Raw genomic sequence first — 23,090 nt, forward strand, 5'->3', positions numbered from 1 at the left:
TCAAATGAACTGAAACAAGTCATAGATAACAACAACAACAACAATAATAATAATAATAATAATAATAATAATGAAATTAGATATTACACATAGTGTAATTTCCAAACTTGTGCTCAAAAGCGCTTTCAGTCAAAGATTTATGCAAACAGATAGGTTTTGAGCTGTGCCTTGAATGATTTTAGATTGCCACAGTTTCTGATGACAAATTGAAGGGAATTCCACAGAACAAGTAAATGAGTGAGTTGGGTTTAACGCCGCTTTCAACAGTATTCCAGTTATATCACGGCGTGGCAGCTTGATGTGGGAGGAAAGCCAAATGTGATGCAGGTCGGAGACGTTTACCACTTCGGTGAAACCCACAGGCATGGTTATAGTGTCGACAAACCTGGAAACATAAATTGGGGCGAAACGGGATTCGAACCCACGATCATAGATTTCGGGCGCGCCCCAGGGACGCAACTCTGCACAGTGAATTGCGCGCCTCAGACGACTGGGTCACCACCCCTTTCCCCCCCCCCCCCCCCCCACCCTTCGTTTTATAATAACGCCATGCTCGACATTACATACTTGTTTGATTAAGAAGTGTCTCTAAATAATGGTCAAGAACTTCTCCAACAAGAACGAAAGCGTATATGAAGTAAATGACTCGACTGATATCCGCACAGTTATCAGGAAGATATTTTGCAAGATGCGCAAGTTTTGTTTTTATGTCATGTTATTCTATATCGAGCAACTCTCAACCAAGTAAGGGTTATTGTGTATTTAAGTTTACATTTGTGAGTATTAGGATAAAGTGTTAACGTGCGCATTTATATTCAACTCAGTGAAGAGTGGGTGAGTATGGTTTTACGCCGCTTTTTGCAATATTCAAGCAATATTGAAACGGGGGGCACCAGAAATGAGCTTCACACGTGGGGAGAATCGAACACGGGTCTTCGGCGTGACGAGCGAGCACTTGAACCACAAAGCGCAGGATACGAGACGAACTGTGGGTAGTGTCTTCACAATCCAATAATTGGAAAACTTCTTTCTAGTATATTATTGCTATTACAGTTCCAAGCCATGTGCACATATACCTGATGTGACAGTTGAATAAATTATACATTTTTAAAATATCAAGACTTTGAGAAAACGTATATTTGTCTTTAAGTGTGAGTTATCAAAAGGACTGGTATCAACAACCACACGATCCCCGTCTCCGCCGTCTAATGACACTGTTATACACATTGCAAGATTTCTTTTGTTTTTGAGTTTCGTCGATCAAAACCATATATCGCATGCTGTGCCCGCATGCATGTTAGTCTGTCTTACAGACCCTGATACAAATATATATCAAATACAGCCCATGCAAGTCTATAATGTTTGGCAAGTCTAGATCACTGCAGTATCAGGTATCTGAAAATGAAGAGAGTCACTGGGCTCCTTTTTATTATATTTTTATTAAGATAACTGAACAACTGTTTTTTTATGTACGATATGTTCATTTCAGAGACTAGATGTTAGTCTATGCCCGGAGTCTCCAGTCTTGAAGAGGCCGTAGACTGTGTGATTAGCAACCCACACCACGGATTTGTTTGTGATGTTGCTAATGATGAGCTAGGCTGACATACATAATGGATAGCTGCGTGATACATTCAGGTCCACCTTTAGTCATTAGCCTCCAAGGTAACGGTGTAACAGTAGTATGGTAGTAACACGCAGACAGATTGGGTGGCTGTAGTGATATAACGGCGCCAGTACTGTTGTAAGGAAATTAATTAATTGTTAAAGAAATTTATTAATTGCGATGTGGTAGCGTTAAGGTTCCCGTGAAGATTCGGGACAGAGATGGTGCTCAGCAACCCGTGCTTGTCTACCCAGTGAAGATCCTGGTTAGAATTGGTCTTCAGCAACCCGTGCTTGTCTACCCAGTGAAGATCCTGGTTAGAATTGGTCTTCAGCAACCCGTGCTTGTCTACCCAGTGAAGATCCTAGTTAGAATTGGTCTTCAGCAACCCGTGCTTGTCTACCCAGTGAAGATCCTGGTTAGAATTGTTATTCAGCAACCCGTGCTTGTCTACCCAGTGAAGATCCTGGTTAGAATTGGTATTCAGCAACCCGTGCTTGTCTACCCAGGGAAGATCCGGATTAGAATTGGTATTCAGCAACCTATGCTTGTTTACCCATTGAAGATCCGGATTAGAATTGGTCTTCAGCAACCTATGCTTGTCTACCTTAGTTAAGATCCGGGTTAGAATTGGTCTTCAGCAACCCATGTTTGTCTACCCCAGGGAAGATCCGGATTTGAATTGGTCTTCAGCAACCCATGTTTGTCTACCCATTGAAAATCCGGGGTAGAATAGGTCTTCAGCAACCTATGCTTGTCTACCTTAGTTAAGATCCGGGTTAGAATTGGTCTTCAGCAACCCATGTTTGTCTACCCCAGGGAAGATCCGGATTAGAATTGGTCCAGCAACCTATGCCTGTCTACCCAAGGAAGATCCGGATTAGAATTGGTCTTCAGCAACCCATGTTTGTCTACCCATTGAAAATCCGGGGTAGAATAGGTCTTCAGCAACCTATGCTTGTCTACCGCAGTGAAGATCCGGGGTAGAATAGGTCTTCGGCAACCTATGCTTGTCGTAAGAGGCGACTAACGGGATCGGGTGGTTCGCTTACTTGGTTGATGCATGTCTTCGTATCCAATTGAGTAGATCGATGCTCATAATAATTACTGGATTGTCTGGTCCATAGGCTATTATTTACAGACCGCCACCACACGGCAGGAATATTGCTGAGCGCGTGTGTGTGTGGCGTAATTGGTGTCGGCCTGGTAGCAAAACGTTGATAAATAGGATTCGAAGCGCGGTAACATAATTTCCTCTCAGAATGTAAGGTGCCATTCATGCACTAACTGTCATATTTGATCCACTTGTATACATTGATAATAAAGATCGGTTTGTGACAAGACTAGCGAGTATAAACACTACTTGGCTCGGTGACCACATTAGATACGTCGACCGTCTGAGATATGTTCGCTTGCTTACCCGTCTTTCACATCCTGACATCATCTACCCTTCCTTCAACCCCCCCCCCCCCCCACACACACACATTCACTCGCACGCGCACGCACGCGCACGCACGCTCTCTCTCGACCGGTAAAGATCCGGAAGAAAACCCATGCTTGCCGTAAGGGGCGACTAACGGGATCGGGTGGTCAGGCTCGCTGACTTGGTTGAAGCATGCATGTCGTATCCCAATTGCGTGGATCGATGCTCATGGCGTCAATTACTGGATTGTCTGGTCCAGACTCGATTATTTACAGACCGCCGTCATATAGCTGGAATATTGCTGAGTGCGGCGTTAAACAACAAACAAAACAAACAACCATCATTCTCTCTCTCTCTCCCCCCGTCTCTCTCTCTCACACACACACACACACGCACAAACACCAACACTCGCAGAGAATCGGAGGGGAAGGGGGGGGGGGGGAGGGTGACATTCACTGTGCACGACGCCGATCCAGCGTGTCACAGTAGTGTGACTGAATCAACAGGATGCAGCTACCGCTTGATCTTTGATTCGATGAACTCAATTCACTTTTATTCCAATTAGATTCCTCCATGGATGCGAATGGTGAATATCATGACCCGGGCATGTGAGGACGCGTTGCCCCTTCCCTGTGCTTGGTTGGTGTAAACACAAGTGGCACATTATACAACGTAAATAACACAAACTTACAATGCTATTCTCAAGTTCAAATCCGCCTTTACTCAACAGTCTAGGGAAATATATTTTCTTAGCACTTAAGAAACGCATTAGATATTTTAAAGATGTCATTAGTTATCCTAAGTAGTAATACCGTCCACTATGGTACATCAAAACTAACATTTAGTCTATGAAATCTTGTATTACACAATACCCTTCTCGACTCTAAACTTAAACAGATAATTTTCCCGATGCTGGTGGCATAGGGTATAGAGCTAGCTGGAGCAGGCTAGACTTGCTTTCGTATACATACAGTAGCTATAGAACACGGATATAGCGAACACGGATATAGCGAACAAACGGATACAACGAACTGTTAAAAAATCCCCGATTTATCTCCTATATAATATCATATACAATTTACGTATATAACGAACTCTCTACAGCGAACTGATATCTGATCTGTATCCAGATTATTTTTTTTCACAAAAAAATATATATTCCACAGTCATTGTGCAGGACTAGTGTACATCATAAGGCAAACATTTTGGCGCTCTGTCAAATATATAAATATATACAAATGGTTTGAGTACAATATCATTATCTTAATGTGCCCATATATCTTTGAATACAATGTCATACTCTTAATGTGCCCATATATCTTTGAATACAATATCATTCTCTTCATGTGCCAACATATCTTTGAGTACAATATCATTCTCTTAATGTGCCCATATATCTTTGAATACAATATCATTCTCTTAATGTGCCAATATATCTTTGAATACAATGCCAGGCCATTAATGTGTCCATATATAGTTGTATTTTGTCATAAAGTGACCAGTGATAGGTTTGTTTCTACTTGTATTCACACACACGTGAGATCTGGGTCAAGTATGTTCTTGCCAAACTCTCTAATCGATTCGTTCTGTGAAATTCTACTTTCCATGAACGAGCTAAAATGCTAGATCGGCATTTTCTACGAAGGGCCCCGAATAAGCATATCATTGAACACAATCATTTCCCGCGTACACGTGAGAAGGAAACGTGACTTGCACGTTTGACGCCCACGCCTTTAGACCAGAAACAGGGATGAGGCTTGTGCGAAACTCATCACAATGTTTTATTTAATAATCGTGTTCAAGAAACACAATCGCACTACACGAACCCTGCCTGTCTTGTCCCCCACCCACACCTATAACAGGTGGAGGGGGGCACAGAAGGGGCCTGACCTTATCTTGCAGTACTCTATAAACTCCCAACATGACGGGTAATTACCGAGGCCGACAGACCAGCAGATTCAGTGTGTCAACTCCGTTCACATCTTTGTCCACACGTGGGCTAAGTACGCAGTGAGGAGCCACCTGTATCTCCGACAGGTGTTGAATGCTTATGTTTCAGATTAGGAACTGTTCAGGACAACATCACTCATTTCCTTCCATTTTTTATATCATTTTAAAAGTTCTATCCACAAGAAAATATAATTTAAAACGTAAAATTGAGTTTACAGAATTATTTAACGTGCATGGATTCTTAAGACTGAACGTGTAACAGAAGCAATACGCCTAATCAAGTTACGAGCGTGTGTTGCTTAACTGTGGCAATACGAGATCTAAAATAAACACGATCCTGTATGACTTGGACTGTTGGATCGAAACTTAGAGCATTGTTTTGTTTCAACATGCAGCGTGTGCACCTGCCCAGTCATGATGACATTAAACTAGGGTCTGAAATTCTGCAGGGTTTTGGGAGCGTTATTTAACGCAACAATTTGTTTCGGGTCGCGCTGTGTTCGCTGTACAATGTGACGTGACTTGCACTGTATGTTGTAACTGTATGCAATGTAAGTGGCTGCGTGAAAGCGTTGTTTGTTGTTACTGTTGTATACTAACAAGAAAGTACATGTTAGTAAATACGCATGCGTTGTCTACAGTATTTTGCATAGTCTGGTAAGAGCACACTGTGTGTGTGATATTTTGAGTACACAAGGAGAGGAATATTTACGGTATATGTGATATTTTGTGTGTAAAAAGAGAGGTATATGTACAGTGTATATGGGTATTTTGTGTATACAAGGAATGGTATATTTACAGTATATGTGATATTTTGTGTATACAAGGAGGGGTATATGTACGGTGTATATGATATTTTGAGTATACAAGGAGAGGTATATGTACGGTGTATATGATATTTTGAGTATACAAGGAGAGGTATATGTACGGTGTATATGATATTTTGAGTATACAAGGAGAGGTATATGTACGGTGTATATGATATTTTGAGTATACAAGGAGAGGTATATGTATGGTGTATATGATATTTTGTGTATACAAGGAGAGGTATATGTACGGTGTATATGATATTTTGTGTTTGCAAAGAGAGATATCTTTACGGTTTATGTGTTATTTTGCATGAGAAAGTATACGCATGTACATATCCTATTTTAAATAAACAAGCATAGTATATGCGCTGTCGGCATGTTTATGATATAGTGAGTGAGTTGGGTTTGACGTTTTGAACAATATTCCAGTCATATCACGGCGTGTCAGTTTCATGTGGGAGGAAAGCCCGAAGTGATGCATATCTCAGACGTTTATCACTTTGCTGACAAACCTAAAACACAATTAGGCCGAACCGGGATTCGAACCCACGATCATAGGTTCCTGGTGTGTTCCAAGGGACGTAACTCTGCACGGCGAATTGCGTTGCCTTACACAACTAAGCCTAAATGAGTCCACTATACCGTCTCGTGTCATTGTTAGCAACACGTTAGACAAGTGAACATGAGAGTTATCTCCCCTGGTCGGGTACTCGTGCCTCATACGCCAGTCCATCTGGACCTAGCATGTGTCGAGTATTCTAGTATTTTCGCCATGTACACTACACATGGGGCCTTACAGCCGCTTTGGGCAGATTTAAAGTCAATTCTAGAGATTATCTGTGTCGAATGAATTAATCTGTTCTAATCTTTAATTTTGGATAAAGCCGATTGTCGGATTAACGGTTGTTGATTTGGCTTGATTTGAGTGTTAAACAGACTTGATATAATATTGTTATTTCCAATGCTTGGCAATATTTCCATAGTACCGAGTTGCGAGTGGGTTAATATTCTTATTTGCATAACCCAGCCGTGAAGAGATCATTCGCTTAGTAACTATAGACATTTATAACACATTGTGTGATAACATCAGGTGCGGACAGGATTATACTTGTCATTAGTAGGTCATTCAAATGGCGGCGTCGGTGGTATTGTACAACTCTACAACGTCCACTCTTCTCCTGACAGACACTACGATGTGTTCACAAAACACCAGAGATGCATAAACACTGTATTATTGACATAAGGAAGAGACCTATCTGCCTAGTGCTTGGAATTTATTGCTTTGATCTTTCAATTATCTAGCTGGCTTCCATTTGTCCATTGCTACTTCTATTCTTTTACCTATCTATAGCTAAGTACAAGATTGCTACTTACCCAGACCTCCCATTGTCCATTGTCAATTACTAATCAGTGATGGTTTAGTCCTGGTTTCTAGTTGTCTATAACTATCAGCGCTAATTACTGTAAAGTGTTGGCTTCTATTGTCTATTGCTAATCGCCTATCTAAGCCAATTATCTATTGGCTTCCCTTGTTAAGTTTCCATCCTTAGTTATCTTATTACTTTTGTTGTCCTTACATGTACATATATGCTCTCTGCCTCCTGGCAATCATATACCTGATGGAGGAGTAAGTGCATATACTCCGAAACGTTGTGTTCCTCATGATAAAGAAGCTGATATTCATCAATTCTCTTCCTTGTGTGTATCACTTCTAAATGCCTTTCAAAGACTTGTATTATTGACATACTTGGTTATGTAAAGTCCGTCAAAGATACATTTTGAAATACACGAGTTGTAATAAAACGGTATCTATGGAGACGGGTGTAGTCATTTATTTATTACTGACGTAAACGTTACACATTATAGACTCACTCGCTCGCTAGTGAGTGAGTGAGTACTAGTGCACCAGTATTGGTATACGCAGGAATGCACTTGTACCGAGTGTGAACAATACTCACGAGTATACTTAATCAGATTGACAGCCTGGCGTTTTGAAAACGAGGGCCCCCAGCAATGGCAGCTAATTATCTCATAGTGTTCAACTTGTTAATACCTCCCGGATTATCACAATCCACGTTGCATACTTCTTGTCCTCGTATAAACATAACTACAGCCCCAACAAACACCCCCAACACTTCTATACACGCTAGATAATCCCTTGCATAAAACCCATCCCTCCATAATCTCCTGGTTATAACCGCCGCTTGTAGTCGATAAGGGCTCCCCCACTTCTTCCCAACCCCTCGTTTCCTGTTAGTGGTGTGGTTTACATGTCTGATTCGCCCGCCTGTTAACACTAGCAACACAAACTTCATCGTAATTTAACATTACCGCTTTCCTTGGTTCATTTCGCTCGTTAAGACACTCCTCCGAATGGCTCATCGAGGCGAAGGCCGCGAGTTTGTTTAAGTGCGGTGTGCAACTGCCGGGAAACGTGCGTTGTAGCATGTCTTTCAGCCATTTCCGGGTTCTTTTTTGTTGTTGTTCTCTTGACATTACACATGTGAGTTTAGTTCCTTTTTGAAGTCAAATCATACTTGTTTCATTCTATTGAAAGTTGAACTGTCAATGTATTCATACAGACACCTCCCCTCTAATTCACGTGTTTCCGTGTCGGTGCGCGATTTGAGGGCATAATTACCACGTTGTGATTGACGCGCGGTGATATAAATCAAAGTAAATTACCCTAGTGCTTTTATGTTTACACAATAACTGTTATGTTTAATGGACACGGAGCCTTTGAAACAGTCTCTTATAGCTCGTTATGTCCCCATGGTGCTTGTGGCCTCGTGTTCACAAAGACGTCGGAACGAAATGTTTTCTTGAATCAATGGCATTTAACCCTTAAAGGACAAACAACGATTGTACACAGAAAACATGGGTCACTTTTCAGCTCTGTTGTGTTTGACTCACAAATGACTTAATTAGCCTGTAGATCTAATTTCACACAATATAAAAATACCCTTTGATCTCGGGTCCGTGTTAACGATGGTATACATCTCACGTGAGCTCCATACCAGTGTGTCGGAGTTAACACAATTTGGTATAGTGTAAAGTATGGAATGGAGTTTTGCTTTGAATACTGGAATAGAATTTGGAATGAGAAAAAATGGAATATACTCACCTGACCGTTTATACACGGTAAGGCTGCTTGACAACAGTACAAGGATTTATACCGAAACGTCGCCTTTACAGTATTAAAGAAGATATTATACATAAATTGTGTATACTTTGACGTGGTGTTCTGCAGTGCTTCATTAGATTATCATAGGCTATTAGAGTGTTTCTTTGTTTGTTTGTTGTTTAACGACGCACTCGGCAATATTCCAGCTATATGACGACGGTCTGTAAAATAATCGAGTCTGAACCAGACAATCCAGTGATTGACATCATGAGCATCGATCCACGCATTTGGGATCGTTGACATGCATCAACCAAGTCAGTGAACCTGACCACCCGATTCCGTAAGTCCATTAGTGTGTTGAATCAACTAATTCATCGTCTATGTATATCTCCTCTTCCTCAACGCTGTTGGCAATGGCTGGAGTGAGAACCTGCCACCCACGTCCCTTAGCTGATTTGTCACATGTCGGGGACATCTGTTTATAAACTGTCTTAGAAGAGAGAAGACTTGTTTGTAAATAGAGTATATTCCATTTGTCTCATTCCAGATTCCATTCCAGTATTCCATTCCATACTTTACACTATCCCACCCATTTCTTTCACTTCAGGGAACAACTACAATCGGTAAAGGAGAAATCACGAGAATCTGTTGATTCTCCTTTCGGAATAAACAGATCTTAGTAATTTTTCCAACTTATAAATAAACCATATAATTCTCTTAAATATTGACAGCTACATCGGCAGCGTTACGGCTACATCGGCTGCGTTACGACGACATCGGCAGTGATACAGCTACATCAAGGCGGACTGAAGATTAGACAGTAAACTACGGTTATATCGAACTCAAAGGGACCACTAATTTCATTTCGTTATAACCGTAGTTCGTTATAAGCATATATTCAGCGTATATACAGCAAATGGATGGGACAAAATCCAGTTCGTTGTATCCCTCATTTCGTTATAAGCGTGTTCGTTATAAACGTAGTTTACTGTATTACGGTAACCGAAAGAGAGAGGTCGTACTGGGGTAAAAGATCCGGTAATCTATGATAGAAGCGAGGGACGCATCGGCCTGTGCTGATCAGTTTGTGATGGAGATATTCTCAGTAAATGTCACTGGATGCTTGCAGGCGTTACACATTGTTTTCAGTGTTACCATAGTTGTTTTTTTTGTATAACGCCGCACTCAGCAATATTCCAGCCACATGACGGCGGTCTGTAAATAATCGAGTCTGGACTAGGCAATCCAGTGATTGACATCATGAACATCGATCCACATAACTGGGATCGATGACATGTATCAACCAAGTCAGCGAGCCTGACCACCCGATCCGTTAGTCGCCTCTTACGACAAGCATAGTCGCCTCTTACGACAAGCACAGTCGCCTTTTGCCCTGGAACTGACACATTTCTAACCTCAATTTAAGTGAAAATAATCATAAATACAAGTTTCAATATTCCTGGTTTCGCATAAGTATCACTATAACACGTTGGTAGTGTACCACTGCACTGAACACGTTCCTCCTCTCAAGACATTCATCTCTCCACAAGCGTAAGAAATTAAATCAGTCGTTCCTGATACCAAAGCCAAGATTGCGTGATTCCATCACGCGGGGGGCAGTGATGCGTATTCTGTTAAGTGTTTTTCAAATGATGTCAGCTTTTTCTTCCGTGACAATGATCAATCTACTCCAGCAACGCTGAGAAGTCAAGTCAACGAAAGGCAAGTGTTCGAAAACTAGTCAATGGATCTGTAACCTACTTAACATTGTCACGTTAGTCCACAGAAAGAGACCTTGCCTGCAGAAGGTATTGAGTCTATACATTATGTACTTTCTAATACATGGAATGCATGACCAACAGAGAGCCTATAGCCTATATCGATTGTTAAGGTCGATCTGGGGGATCTTTTGAAACCACATGGGGCGGAGAAGAGAGAGAGAGAGAGAGAGAGAGAGAGAGAGAGAGAGAGAGAGAGAGAGAGAGAGACTTTACATGTTAACTGCGCTCTCGGCCAAGTCATAGTTATAATGTGCACCTCATCCTGTATTTCAAAATCCTAGATCCGCCTCAAAGTTCAATGATGATCACGCTCACAACGATTTTACATATACATGCATATAGGCCAGGTGTCATACTGGGGATCTCCTTCATAGCGTATCGGGATATGGAATATAGGTTCAAGTTGGACACAAACTAAAACCCACTGACAAACCATTAACCATTCTTCAGATGCATTGTCTTAACCGTCTTAGTTAAACATTTAATGATTGAAATGACTTACCGAGAACGCTCACATTGACAGCCTCCTTCACTTGGACTTTCCAGGATTCCATCAGTCCGAACCACCCGTTGGGGTACACCGGGGGGATCTCCCCCACCTGGCGTCGCTTCCTGACCATATTCGCCACCTCCTTCTTGTTCCAGCTTCCCTCGGGTACATACCCGACATCGCCCAACTTACGTACCCGGTTCAAAGGCGTGAAGAGAATTTTATATCCGAAATATCCTACTGCACATGTTAGTGATAGATACAAATAGGTATTCCAACACGTGAAATCTGGCACTGTGGTGATCAACGACACCAGACTAGACATGAAAGCGGTACATGCGCTTATCCATAATTCACCGACTCGGAACAGTGACACCTGTAAGAGCTTCTCTGTCACCGATGCGGAGACTGCAATAATAAACACGGACACCAAGCCGAGTGTAGCGACGTTGCCTCGTAAGGCCGACATGATCACAGCGAAAACCTCACAACGTGCTCTCCTACTGCCAACAGTAAAATGAGCCCCACCAACCCTCGCTGTTACTACGAACGCGGTAGTCACGTGACTAGCAGTGTCGACGCCGGGGGTTGTTTACGCTGAGAGCCGCGAGTCAAATAGTGACGGCTATATCGGCGTTAAATCTCAAATTAGCAGTGTTCAATGAGGTGGCGCTCGTTCATTGAAGACAATAGCGTAATCGACAATCCATAGTTAGACTGTAATTTGTTTCCAGGCAGAGAGATAAAGGACAACTCACATACAGAAAGAAAGGCTTTACGTTTGTGTAGTATTTGACCATAGCAACACATCAACATCAGGTCTAGGTGAGGCCTAGCTGTATTGCTGGGCTGTACCCATAGAAAATCAAGAATCAAGACATGTAACGGCTGGCGTACAGGACAGTCAGGGACACACACGACAGCGGATATCAGGGTTTGAGTTCATGGGCTATTGCTTCCATTGTCAAGTATTGTCAGAGATATATCTCACGGTGAGGGAGTCGGGGACTCGCTTGATTGACCCCCGTGGGGATTCCGGGTTAGAACGGTCCCCAGCAATCTATACTTTTCGTAAGAGTTTGTGGGTGAGTTGGTTTAACGCCACTATTAACAGTATTCCAGTTATACCACGCCGTGTCAGCTTCATGTGGGAGGAAAGCCCGAAGTGATGCAGGTCTCAGACGTTTACCACTTCGGTGAAACCCACGAGCACGGGTATGGTGCTGACAAACCTGGAAACATAATCGGGCGAACCGGGATTCGAACCCACAATCATAGGTTTCTGGCGTGGCCAAGGGACACAACTCTGCACACCCCTTTTCGTAAGAGGCGATCTACTGGATCGGGTGGTCTTGCTCGGTGACTTGGTTGACAGTGCGGCGTTAAACAACAAACAAACATTTAAATAAACTCACTCACTTATCCACACGTTGCCTTGATATTGTTTACATGTATCAATCTGCTTTATGTTCGAATCTGTGATATTTACCTTACCATTTACTGCTCACAATAATCGTGAATATATCATTTGAGCCGGCTATGAGGATGACATACTGACGATGTGATGATGGATGTTAACTCACTTAATCAGTCATTTATACTTCTTTACAAATCCTCGGGAATATCCCCCCCTCCCCCCTGATACATAATCATGAAAGAATATAAGCGATTCATTCCACTTGGTTACGGAACGCTCGTTATGTCACGTACACCTTATGGCGCATACGAGATGTATTCATTTTACGGCGCTTCAATGAACTTCTTCCACTACCAGGCATTACATTGGATGAGATAATCATTTATTAAATTACTAATTTGCTTGATATATAACTTACTCAAAGAACGAAATTATCGAAGGGAGACAACTCAGTCGTCTAATGTTGCAGCCCGTTATTTAATCTATTCATTGTAAGGGCAGTGCGGTAGCCGAGCGGTTGATGCATTTGGTTGCCACGCTGAAGGTTCAGGTTCGATTCCCCACATGGGTACGCTGTGTGAAGCCAATTTCTGGTGTTCCCTGCCGTGACATTGCTGGAATATTGCTGAAACGGCGTAAAACCATACTCACACACGGTTAGATTCCCCACATGGGTACGCCGTGTGAAGCCCATTTCTGGTGTTCCCTGCCGTGACGTTGCTGGAATATTGCAAAAAGCGGCGTAAAACCATACTCACTCACTCGCTCTTTGGCCACTGAATTTCAGCCGGTTGGTTTACGTTCTTCATTTACATATTAATTAAAATAATATAGTGTTTCGACACATAGTATATCTGTACAGTTATAAAATATGAGTTGATGAAAGATTCAAGTTGGCCTCGACATCCAAAAGTGGCTCTGAAGATTCGCTACTTCTACCCCAATTATCACCTTGCTTCAACACATCCCATCATGTCACGTGGCGTGAGGAAACTGTCGCCGCTGGGTCCTCGCTATAGTGTGGACTATGCAGTACAATCGGGGTAATCACGTCCCACCAGGGGGTGGGTATAGTCGGAATACATTCTCACAATGGGATTACATTGTGCACCTGTTGAAAAACCTCTCAGACCACAGTGCGGGGAAACATCATTGTGTCGCATATAATAGCTGCTGGACCAACACTGATGCTGTGGTTGATGAATTTATTTGAGGACAAAAGAAGGCTTGATGGTGTTATCAGTCACCAAGGCTGATAATGGAGATTTAATCCTTCCCGTTTCGTTTGTTGTCAGATTGGCGAGAGGGGTCCCTTTTCATGGCTGTGTTGAAAAAGCCTTAAGTTGGTTAGAAGAAATGGCAACGTTTTGAAAATGTTTCAGTAATATATCAATACTTAGAAGTAATAAAAAAGCCAATATTCGAATTGTGACAAATATATAATATATTTCACCCCTCCGTCCTTCACCTCGATGAGGTAATAGGCTTGTTTGGGAGTGGCAGTTTGTTAAACGTTATAGTCTTTAATTTTAAATTTCAAAAGTTTTATTCATTCGCTACTACCACCACCGCACGTTTAAAGTCTGTGATGTGTGTCACGTGTCAGGACGAGAAACAAGTGGAGCTAGTAGAATAAAGTTTTGTTTCAGTAATTACAAAGTTTTTGATGTTTTCTGACATCCAGCAACCCGGATGTAAACTGAGATGAGAAGCGAGATGATAAGGCCCGAGAGTGATGTGCCCGCGCACACAAGTCAAGTGTATTCACACAGACACGGGGAAGTGTATTGCATGTTTTAGGTTAGTGAGGACGCGAGGTTCAGTCGCCCTGCAAATCTGCACGTAGACACGTGGGGATATGAGTGGACATGTTATCATTGCGCAATACAAACTCTAATGTTCATTTTCTTTTACAGCCATCTACGGAAGCCAATAAGTGCCACTATTTTTTTCTTGAAAATTGAAGTTCTTATCTGGCAACAGCGTCCTCGTTCATTTGTTGTTTCATTTATCTTGGCTTTCCACATAGTTTCTGGAATTTTCCGCTTATGTACTTGAATATTTTTCAAGATACTATGACATTTTTTTTGCAACTTGAAGCTTGAATTGAAGATCCGGGGTTGGTTGGTTTGCTGTTTAACGCCGCACTCAGCAATATTCCAGCTATACGACGGCGGTCTGTAAATAATCGAGTCTGGACCAGACAATCCAGTGATTGACATTATGAGCATCGCTTCACGCAGTTGGGATCGATGACATGCATCAACCAAGCCAGCGAGCCCGACTACCAGATCCCGTTAGTCGCCTTTTACGACAAGCATAGTCGCCTCAAGATCCGGGGTAGAATTGGTCTTCAGCAACCCATGCTTGCCGTAAAAGACGACTATGCTTGTCGCAAGAGGCGACTAACGGGATCGGGTGGTCAGACTCTGACTTTGTTGATGCATGCAATCGTATCCCAATTGCGTGGATCGATGCTCATGATGTCAATGACTGGATTGTCTGGTCCAGACTCTATTATTTACAGACCGCCGTCATACAGCTTGGATATTGCTGAGTGCGACGTTAACCAAATCAATAAACAAACAAAAACTTGAATGCTTTAGATAGCAACTTGAACTTTCAACTTAGTTTTTAAATTTTCAACTCAGTATCTTGAATTTTCAAGACAGTAAAAAATGCCTTTGCACTAATGGGCTTGCGTAGCTAAACCCTTACGTATCTGGTATTGATATTAATATGATTATACTCATAACCTTGACAGATGACATCTTAAGTTTCACGAATACTTGTATATTATTATGTTCCACCTGACGTAGTCGTGAGTGGTAGATGGGATTTAAGACAGGTGTGCAAATAAAGTAAAGGATCAGTCTAAGCTGGATCAGTCCACTACGACGTTAATGAGGGAATACACTGCCGGACAAAGAAAGTATACACGCACCCATTTTTGATGGTGGCTAAATGACATAAACAAGAAATGGTAATTGGATGGTGATGTAATTAATACGGGTATCGCATTTGTTTTGGACTTTCTTTTTGCTGTGTGTCGGTGACTGTTTTCAACCTAGTAACGTTTTGATAACGTTTGTAATTTTTTGGTCAAATCCGGTTTTCAAGTGTATAATCTGGGGGGGGGGGGGGGGGGGGGGGGGCAAAAGAAGTATACCGATTTTGTTTTTGATGTAATTGAAAATAGAAAGAACTGTTGTTAAATTTGATTATGCCTATTTAACCATCGATCATTTGTGCAACAGTTTGTAAAAAGTAATCAATGGTTGGATAATTGCGCCTAAAAATAAATTGGCTCAATGTAGACTGGGGTAAAAAGTGAATTTGCAGGCAATGGGCCCCTACCATGTTTAAATTCAAAATTTGTGCCGAAAATGGAAAATTTATTGATTTTCAAAATTTAGATGTCTGAGATACCTATCAGCAGTTTGTATCATGCAATGTTTTTTTTATTTTTTAGAAGTTTTAAATCAAGTTATATTTTAAAGAATAAAACATTGTAGAAGCATTTTTTTCGAGTGCTTACTAAGCGCCAGTACAGTTCATATTTATATATAATATCGCTAAAATAAGATATTTTCAATTGACTATGAAACATATGATTTAAATCAACTGAGCCGTGATATAACTGGAATACACATTTTGTGCTCAAATTCCACAGTTCACATATGTTTGACCAATGGTGCTTCACTTTAGTCAGGGGGCGGTCGGGTAGCCTAGTGGTTAAAGCGTTCGCTCGTCACATCGAAGACCCGGGTTCGATTCCCGACATGGGTACAATGTGTTAAACCCATTTCTGGTGTCCCCCGCCGTGATATTGCTGGAATATTGCTAAAAGCGGCGTTAAACCCAACTCACTCACTAAATCAACTGAGAGTATAGTTTCTTTTGCCCGGATTTTAAGTTACTGGCATTTCAATTAATAATGTGTCTGCGTATAATTTGTTACCTGCTATATTGATATAAATAATAAACTTGAGCAAAATAAGTATTGATTTACACGAATCAATCGTGCTGGGCCTGCTATATCTTTGTAATGTGGATCCACCAATGTATGTCTTACGCCAGAATTGGCAATGTTCCAACTCTTTCACGGCGGCTGGTAATCATGGAACAAGTGATCAATGTCATGAGCAGCGATACATATAGAAGGGCACGACGGCGGACAATCTGTCAGGTCCAACGTTCTGACCACCCGATCCTCATTGGTCGGCTCACTCGTCACCACTCGCCCCTTTCCGTAACCCGCTATTCGGCTTGTCCCGGAATAACACGAGTTGGTCACGAATGTTGTCGGCTCACACAACAAACGTGGGGCGGTCGGGTAGCCTTGTGGTTAAAGCGTTCGCTCGTCACGCCGAAGACCCGGGTTCGACTCCCGACATGGGTACAATGTGTGAAGCCCATTTCTGGTGACCCCCGCCGTGATATTGCTGGAATATTGCTAAAAGCGGCGTAAAACCATACTCACTCACTCACTCACAACAAACGTGGAATCACCACGAGAAGCCGTGAACTATGAAACGCTGAAGACAAGCCATTACCCATCCTTATTTTGTTTGTTTGTTTGTTGTTGTTTGTTTGTTTGTTGTTTGTTGTTGCGAGCCTGACCACCCGATCCCGTTAGTCGCCTCTTACGACAAGGATAGTCGCCTTTCACGGCAAGTATGGGTTGCTGAAGACATATTCTACCCCGGATCTTCACGGGTCTCCTTATACTGCGACCCCCCTTACAGCACACGTGGAACAAATACATGACGTTTGTTTGATGGATATTGATGTTGGTATTTATGTTTAATGAAGTTGAACATTTTGACACTTTCTGTGAGTTTATTGAAGTTTATTTAGGGTTTAGGGCCGACTGAAATGGAGGGGCGGTGAGTGGGTGGGTGGGTGAGTGAGTGAGTGGGTTAGTGGGTTAGTGGGTGACTTGGTGGATGTGGTTGATGGTTATCTGTGCGGAGGTGGGATGGTGGGAAATGGTCGTGGATGAATGGATGTTCGTTGTATGTTGGTAAATATATATATATATATATATATATATATATATATATATATATATGTGTGTGTGTGTGTGTGTGTGTGTGTGTGTGTGTGTGTGTGTGTGTGTGTGTGTGTGTGTGTGTGTGTGTGTGTGTGTGAGCGGTCCTACGTGCGGTGGCTGAGTGAAAGTTGGTATTTCCAGTGTGTAAATTGGTTGGTGGAGTACGTGAGTCTCTCTACACGTTTCTTCATGAATCCCATTCGCGACAGCTTCCGAATCAATCCAGAGTGTCCGACAGACCAACCGTTGCCATAACAACGCACAGACTCGAATTGTAGGCCAAGCCTAAGCAAGAAGAAAAAAAACAACTCTATCCCATTTAAACACTCTAAACCCGGCAGTTAAAGGTGTTACACTGTATTTGTCTAAACATATTTTCATAATCCATTTGTTTTGGCACCAATGGTAAAAGTCCTTGGACATCTTCAGATCAACTTCATCCGAGCTTGAGTAGGTGTCTGTATGATTGCAAATCATAAACCTCATCCATGTCTTGCCGCATCCCCAATAGATCAGCCCTAGGAGACGGGCGTTCACCGTGATGGATCGCCATGCGGCACTCACTGCCCCCTGGTCAGCTGGGGGTAGCCACTCTCCAATCACAAAAACAATATCTCCGGCTTGTGTACTGGACGTTCTATCACAGACCCCGACGTCATTAATGATGATTTTGACTGCCGGCTCCGATGGCCTGGCTGAAGCGGAATTGAACAATTACAGTGTCTCTGCTAGTCTGGAAATAACCAGATTACACGTGGAGGGAGACAGTTTGTCAAGAACAGTTATTGTTATCATATGCCAGACTAAGACTGGCTTATCACAATTTCGTCCATGGATCGATTAGCCTTCTAAGTCTCTACAAGACACGGTGTGTGTGCGCCAGAGTCGATTTCGTAGCTCTAACTGAGATACTTTTTCTTTGTCTTGTCATACTCGAGACAAAGATGTCTGTTGCCCAGTGATATTCCACATATTCGTAGGCAGTATGTCTGGCGGGTTCTCCAACAGGTCGTCAACACACTTGTCCATCATCGTTTACGCGTTCATTTCGACAATGAGGCGTTGGCATTGATTAAGGTGAGAAGGTGTGGGTGTGGGTGTGGGTGTGGGGTGGGGGTGGGGGTGGGGGTGGGTATGGGTGTGGGTGTGCGTGTTGTTGTGGGTGTGGGTGTTGTTGTGGGTGTTGGTGTGCGTGTTGTTGTGGATGTGGGTGTTGGTGTAGGTGGGGTTGTTGGGGTGTGGTGGGGGTGGGGGTGTTACTTTCGCTCGCGAATTTGTACACGGACATATATTCCCAGAAATAAAGTTATTTTACTTAAAATATACATCTACAAAATAAAAATAATGAAATCCAAATGGGGCCCAACACAATCCTTAATTTCAGGCAATCTTGACTTGCCAAATAATTCAAGACTTAAGTTGTACTCATTTTATTTTTTTTCTCTTGGCTCTGGACGACAGACTAGCGAATTTGGCGTTGGTGCTTTCTGTGTTGGTGTGGGTGTTTCCCGCCCCGGCCTAACAACCCTATCATTTAGTCGCTCTATCCCTGCGAAGCTGATACTAATATATTTTAATACTATTAGATAATTACATGGCGTTTTAAGTATCAGGTCGTGAGGTTTACCTGAACCCCCAGTCACTGTATTTCACACGACAATTAAAGAATTCAATTCAATAGTCGTAATGGACTTCATTAAGCATTTCTAAATGTACTATACAGAAGAAGAACAAACAAAAGTCATAAATCGCCTTAATGTTTCGTAACTGAAGTTCACAGGTATTTAGCAATCAGCGGTATGCAGTCTCATTCAGCGCAGTATTAAAACTATACAGTCTGTGTGAATTCAAACACGCAGCTTAAATTTAGCGGATCTCCAAGGTCGCGACTCTCCGGTAATCCGATTTCTTACGGAGATGACGTCACCGATCGCCGCAGGGAAGACGGGCATCAGCTGGTGAAGTCGTGAGAGGAGAATAATCTCACCTCTCATAACCTGTTTCGCTTCATACCATAGCCGTGAAGATCCGGGGTTGAATAGGTCTTCAGCAACCCATGTTTGCTGTGAAAGGCGACTATGCTTGTCGTAACAGGCGACTAACGGGATCGGGCGGTCAGGCTCGCTGACTTGGTTGATGCATTTCATCGTATCCCAGTTGCGAGAATCGATGCTCGTGAAATCAATCACTGGGTCGTCTGGTCCAGACTCGATTATTTACAGACTGCCGTCATATAGCTGGAATAACGGCGGCGTTAAACAACAAACAAGCAAACAAACAAACAAACAAACACACTTTATACCAACAGAAACACCCGAAGTAAATCGAATTCCCACAATGCACACCCAAACCTCCACCCACGTGACAATACCCGGGACACTCATTAGACCTAACTGACTCAAGATCACATGTCGGGTCACAGGTCACGGAGATGCTCGTTTGGAGAGTTGTGTCCCTTATCTGGCAGAATCCGCTGATGATTGATGCAATGTGATCTTTTGTTTCGAAGCACCGTACTCGTGGGTGTAACATCCTCCTGAGGCAAGAACGTCCGCTAGGCTCATTATCAAAGTCTTTTTACCACCCTTGCCACATCAAGCCAAATTTCCTGTGCTAAATCGCTTTTTCGATTGTCCAATCAGAGAACGTTTCACAAAATCAATATCCGTTATCTGATCGACTAGGTCGTCACCTATGGTAGTCGCCATCTTTGTGAAGCCATACGAGATAAGAACAGCGATCTGATTGGATGTCCCGTTTTCATTTACAAGGGGTACAACTCGTGATCTACGCCAGGTGGCGCCAGGGTCGAGCCAAGAAAAGTGGCCTTGATGTGGCAAGGGTAGAAACTAGGCTTTCATATATTCTATGGGCCCGCTTGCCTCGGCAAGATGGGGTGTTGCGACGTGGTCACTTATGATTTCCTCCGACATGCCGTGGCGCTATACCACGGAACACATGTTTGTGGGAGAATGATTCACCGCCTCCTGACGTGGTCTCGATGTGCACATGACATATTAGTGGCGCGAGAGGACGTCATACTGACTCAGGCTGTTATAGTGAGTGAGTTTAACGCCGCTTTGAACAGTATTTCGGGGCGACGGGGGTAGCCTAGCGGTTAAAGCGTTCGCTCGTCACGCCGAAGACCCGGGTTCGAAGCCCATTTCTGCCCCCCCCCCCCCTCCTCTCTCTCCCCTGCCTTGATATTGCTTTAATATTGCTAAAAGCGGCGTAAAACCATACTCACTCACTGACTCATTGAACAGTGTTCCAGTTATATCACGGCGTGTCAGCTTGATGTGGCAGGAAAGCCCGAAGTGATGCAGGTGTCAGGCGTTTACCACCTCGGTGAAACCCTCGAGCACGGGTTTGCTAGACACAAAAGCGATGCGAATCGGGATTCGAACCCACAATCATAGGTTTCTGGCGTGCCGAAGGGACGCAACTCTGCACAGCGAATCGCGGCGCATTCGACTGAGCTACCTTTAACACATGGGTACCTCTCAGACACAGTGCACAAACTCCGAGCTGACCAGTCCTTGTTTTATCCCATTTATGCCGAGCTCCAGGCAGGGTATCAATAAGTACCATTTTCTATATCGTGTTTTAGTTTAACGTGGTCTTGAATCAAAACAAACACATGCATGCACGCACGCACGCAATGCGAACGCACGCATACGTGCATTCATATCGCTCTACAGAACGCAACGTTAAAACCCATTTCACCTCACCTCGTCGAAATAATATCACCTCAACAATTTCTCGCTGCACTTTTCATGAAGCTATACGGTAGTTCATGTGACAGTGGGTCTTCACGAGATAATATGGATGATCCCCACAACTCCATGCTCCTTCCTCCCCATCGAGATAAATCCTACTGTCACCGGGGCCTCTCGCATCATCAACCTGGCTAAAGTGGAACCTTGTCAATCACGACTGATACATGATTAGTGCTTCTGTGACTGTGGCCTCTCGGAATCGGGACTCCACACCAACATGGCAACATTGGAAACTGTACAATCTGGATTCAAACACGCTTCGGTCACACAGACATTAATTCCTTTTGTCAACGTCAGGTAGCCTGGTTACTGTGGAACCTTGGCACAGGACCTAGGAATTTACACCAGTGGTGCTTGTCGTATATACGAGTCTTTGATCAGCTGTGTGTACTGTGGTATGGGATGGCTCTCTCTTCTAATTGACTTAGCGATACTTCGAACGATAATGAATTGGAAGATGGCTCTTTCATTTGACCGTAGATTATAACAGACCAAGTCGAGTAAGGCGCGTAATTCGATGAGCAGAGTTGCGTCCCTTGAGTACGCCAGGAACCTACGATTGTATCTTCGAATCCCGATTATGTTTCCAGGTTTGTCAGCACCATACCCCTGGATTTTATCAAAGTGGTAAACGTCTGAGATTTGCATCACTTCGGGTTTTCCTCCCACATTAAGTTGAAACGCCGTAATATAACTGAAACACTGTTTATAAAACGGCATTAAACCAAAGTCAACCCGAGAAGATCCGGGTTTGAATTGATCTTCAGCAACCCATGCTTATCGTTAGAGGCGACTATGCTTGTCGTAGGACACAACTAACGGGATCGGATTGTCAGGCTCCCTGACTTGGCTGATGCATGTCATCGTGTCCCAATTGTGTAGATCGATGCTCGTGATGTCAGTCACTGGACTGTCTGGTCCTGACTCGATTATTTTCGGACAGACTGTTAAACAACAAATAAACAAAACAAAATAAAAGAAAACCCAACTCACTGACTTACTAACATTAGTTGGATATATCTTTCATAACCCCTATATCAACAGCCGGGTAGAAACTTGCGGGTACTACATTGAGGTTAGTATCTACAACCAAGTTCCATGTATCCGGAAATTGTACAGAAACCCATTCGTCCGTTTGTGGGGCTTTCCTGATGCCACACTCTTAAAAAAAATGGTGCCGCCTCCGTTGTCTTATTGTAGAGCGTCCGCCCGGAGAGCGGAAGGTCCGGGGTTCGATCCCCGGCCGCGTCATACCAAAAGACGTTAAAAGATGGTACTTGTTGTTACCCTGTCTGGCGCTCGACAGTAAGGGGCTAAAACAAGGACTGGTCGGCTCGGAGTCAGTATACTATGTCTGAGTGGGGTATTCATGTTAAACTGCGGCATGGTATCTCAGTGAGCTAGCACTATAAATCGGCATCAGTCCGGACTAGTACAAGCAGCCACACACACACACACGTGCATGCACGTCGCTATATAAGTGCAATAATCTTGGACGCGACGTTAAACCCAATTTCACCTCACCTCACCTTAAAAAAAATAAGGAAACGCACAGGTAGTATGTAGTTTATTTAACCTGACGACACAAAAATCCGGTCTATAAATTATATATGTTATTGGAAAATGTTGGTGGCCCAATATTCGACAAACGGTGC

General features: G+C 43.0%; 1 protein-coding gene across 1 annotated transcript in view; it reads right to left on the minus strand.

The window, feature by feature from the left end:
• LOC124138372 (cholesterol 7-desaturase nvd-like) overlaps window positions 1-11,708 on the minus strand; it is a 46,912-nt gene extending 35,204 nt beyond the window's left edge. The window contains exon 1 of the mRNA XM_046504979.2: window positions 11,196-11,708. Coding sequence (XP_046360935.1) covers window positions 11,196-11,652 — 457 coding nt within the window. The 5' untranslated portion in view covers window positions 11,653-11,708. The remainder of the gene's footprint in view (window positions 1-11,195) is intronic.
• Window positions 11,709-23,090: the final 11,382 nt, after the last annotated feature.

The sequence above is a fragment of the Haliotis rufescens genome, unplaced genomic scaffold (genome assembly GCF_023055435.1).
Source record: "Haliotis rufescens isolate VD_foot unplaced genomic scaffold, xgHalRufe1.0.p SCAF_8, whole genome shotgun sequence".
Lineage (NCBI taxonomy): Eukaryota > Metazoa > Mollusca > Gastropoda > Lepetellida > Haliotidae > Haliotis > Haliotis rufescens.